The sequence below is a fragment of the Pocillopora damicornis genome, chromosome 9 (genome assembly GCF_964200805.1).
Source record: "Pocillopora damicornis chromosome 9, jaPocDami1.2, whole genome shotgun sequence".
In the NCBI taxonomy this organism is placed as follows: Eukaryota; Metazoa; Cnidaria; class Anthozoa; order Scleractinia; family Pocilloporidae; genus Pocillopora; species Pocillopora damicornis.
Window position 1 is genome coordinate 7264670 of NC_142678.1, and position 2500 is coordinate 7267169.

At 43.6% G+C, this 2500-nt stretch overlaps 1 protein-coding gene and 1 long non-coding RNA gene across 3 annotated transcripts in view; both read right to left on the reverse strand.

The window, feature by feature from the left end:
- Positions 1-2500, reverse strand: part of LOC113668393 (uncharacterized) — a 119997-nt gene that overhangs the window by 76290 nt on the left and 41207 nt on the right. The gene's annotated exons all lie outside the window — the stretch shown is intronic.
- The window catches only part of LOC149039910 (uncharacterized), a 6072-nt gene that overhangs the window by 938 nt on the left and 2634 nt on the right, over positions 1-2500 (reverse strand). The window contains exons 4-6 of the mRNA XM_089183325.1: positions 2110-2500; positions 532-1989; positions 1-474 (exon numbers count right to left, since the gene is read on the reverse strand). The exon at positions 1-474 is cut by the window's left edge and continues 451 nt beyond it; the exon at positions 2110-2500 is cut by the window's right edge and continues 1 nt beyond it. Coding sequence (XP_089039451.1) covers positions 1-474; positions 532-1989; positions 2110-2500 — 2323 coding nt within the window. The remainder of the gene's footprint in view (positions 475-531; positions 1990-2109) is intronic.

Sequence of the window (2500 nt, forward strand, 5' to 3'; positions counted from 1 at the left end):
GTATCAGGCTCACTGAACCTATCCGCTCAAGCACCGCCTGCTTCGTTGCTTTCTCTTCTAGCAGAGGCGGAACACGCATCAGTCGTCCAACCATCTCCGCTTCCTTTCTTGCAAATGGCAATTGCGGCAGCCAATTAACCTTGGGATTGCCTATTATCAAGGCACCAGTGTTGCTGTGATAGCCCTCCGGACTATCTTGAATAATCTTAAGTGTTGTCAAAGAAGGAATCACACGGATCCTATGAGTCTCCGAGAGGTATCCGGCTCCCTCCTTTTCACTCAGTGCAGCAAAGGGAACTTTGTACAAACTGCGGTCAGGAACGATGATGACTTCAGGCCCCTCAAGCAAATCATAAACGGGAGCAATAAAAAATTTGTAACACAAAGATAGACTTGAAATGACCTCCTTGTCCTCGTCCTCCTCGACGAGTCGCAATGTTGTTGAGCTCTTTTGTGCGTGGGAGAGAGGTTGCACTTTAATCGTATTTAAAGACCGATCTTCACAATCTTTAGGGGGCAAAATACCAAGACTCCGGAAATTATCATCCAAAAATTGACTCAAAGACAAATCTTTGGGCAACCCAGCCTGAACAAGATTCTTTTCTAGTGATATTCTTTTATAGTGAAGGACTCCACTTGTTTTCAAGATCCACAAATGCAGACGATTCTGAAAATAAGAAATGTACAAACAAGTACAGTTATTTTTCTTTCTTAAAATGTTCTCAATGCCAAACCAAGATTGTGAATTGGCAAAGATGTGCGTTTCAACCGAGTACTTCTCTGCCATTAAGTCTGATAGGCCCCTAGCTCGACTCAACTCTTCAACATAAAGAGCATCCCGAGCATTTCCGGTGTAACAGAGCAAAGTACAAAGCAGCTTGTAGGGAAATATTCCTGAGTACTCCAGAAATGATGTTTTGAACTGATCATTGGCGCCCAAAAAATATCTCAGCTCCTCATACTTTTCAATGCACAGACGAAGACACGACAGAGAATCTTTGATTTTATTTTGAAATAAATACAAAATGGCGTAACCTCGAAGGATTTCGAACTCTGTTCTTCCGGCTCCAATATCTCTGGATACGAATAAAGCTTTCTCCAAACATACTTCCGAAGCTTCATAATCACCAACAGTTCTAAACACTCCTCCAAGGTTTGTAAGATGTACTGCTTCCCCTCCCTTATCACCAATTTCAGTTGTAATGACAAGTGCTTTTTGAAGATACTGTTTAGCATTGTCATATTGCCCGAGCGATAGAAACACTGTACTTAGGTTTCCGTAAACAGTTGCCTCCCCATTTCTGTCGCCAATTTCAGTTCTGATGACAAGCGCTTTTTGAAGATACTCTTTAGCCTTGTCGTATTGGCCAAGCGACAGAAACACAGCACCTAGGTTTCCATAACATAATGCTTCCCCTTTTCTGTTGCCAAGTTCAGTTCTGATGACAAGCACTTTTTTGAGATACTCTTTAGCCTTCTCGTATTGGCCGAGCGACAGAAACAGAGTACTTAGGTTTCCGTAGTCAGTTGCCTCCCCTTCCTTGTCGCCAATTTCAACTCTGATCACAAGCGCTTTTTGGATATACTCTTTAGCCTTGTCGTATTGGCCAAGCGACAGCAACACGGTACCAAGGTTTCCATAAGATGATGCTTCCCCTTTTCTGTCGCCAATGTCAGTTCTGATGACAAGCGCTTTTTGGAGATACTCTTTGGCCTTGCTGTATTGGCCAAGCGACTTAAACACAGCACCTAAGTTTCCGTAGTCAGTTGCCTCCCCTTCTCTGTCACCAATTTCAGTTCTGATGACAAGCGCTTTTTGGAGATACACTTTAGCCTTGTCGTATTGGCCAAGCCACAGAAACACAGTACCTAGGTTTCCATAACATGATGCTTCCCCTTTTCTGTCGCCAATTTCAGCTATGATGACAAGCGCTTTTTGGAGATACTCTTTAGCCTTGCCGTATTGGCCAAGCGACATAAACACAGTACCTAGGATTCCATAACATGATGCTTCCCCTTGTCTGTGGCCAATTTCAGTTGTGATGACAAGCGCTTTTTGGAGATACTCTAGAGCCTTGTCGTATTGGCCAATCGAATGAAACACATTACCTAGGTTTCCGCAGTCAGTTGCCTCCCCTTTCTTGTCGCCAATTTCAGTTCTGATGACAAGTGCTTTTTGGAGATACTCTTTAGCCTTGCCGTATTGGCCAAGCAACTCATACACAGTACCTAGGTTTCCGTAGTTATTTGCCTCCCCGTTTCTGTCGCCAATGTCAGTTGTGATGACAAGCCCTTTTTGGAGATAGTCATTAGCCTTGTCATATTGGCCAAGCGACAGAAACACAATGCCTAGGTTTCCATAACATGATGCTTCCCCTTTTCTGTCGCCAATTTCAGTTCTGATAACAAGCGCTTTTTGGAGATACTCTTTAGCCTCGTCGTACTGGCCTAGCGACTTAAACATAGTACCTAGGTTTCCATAACATGATGCTTCCCCTTT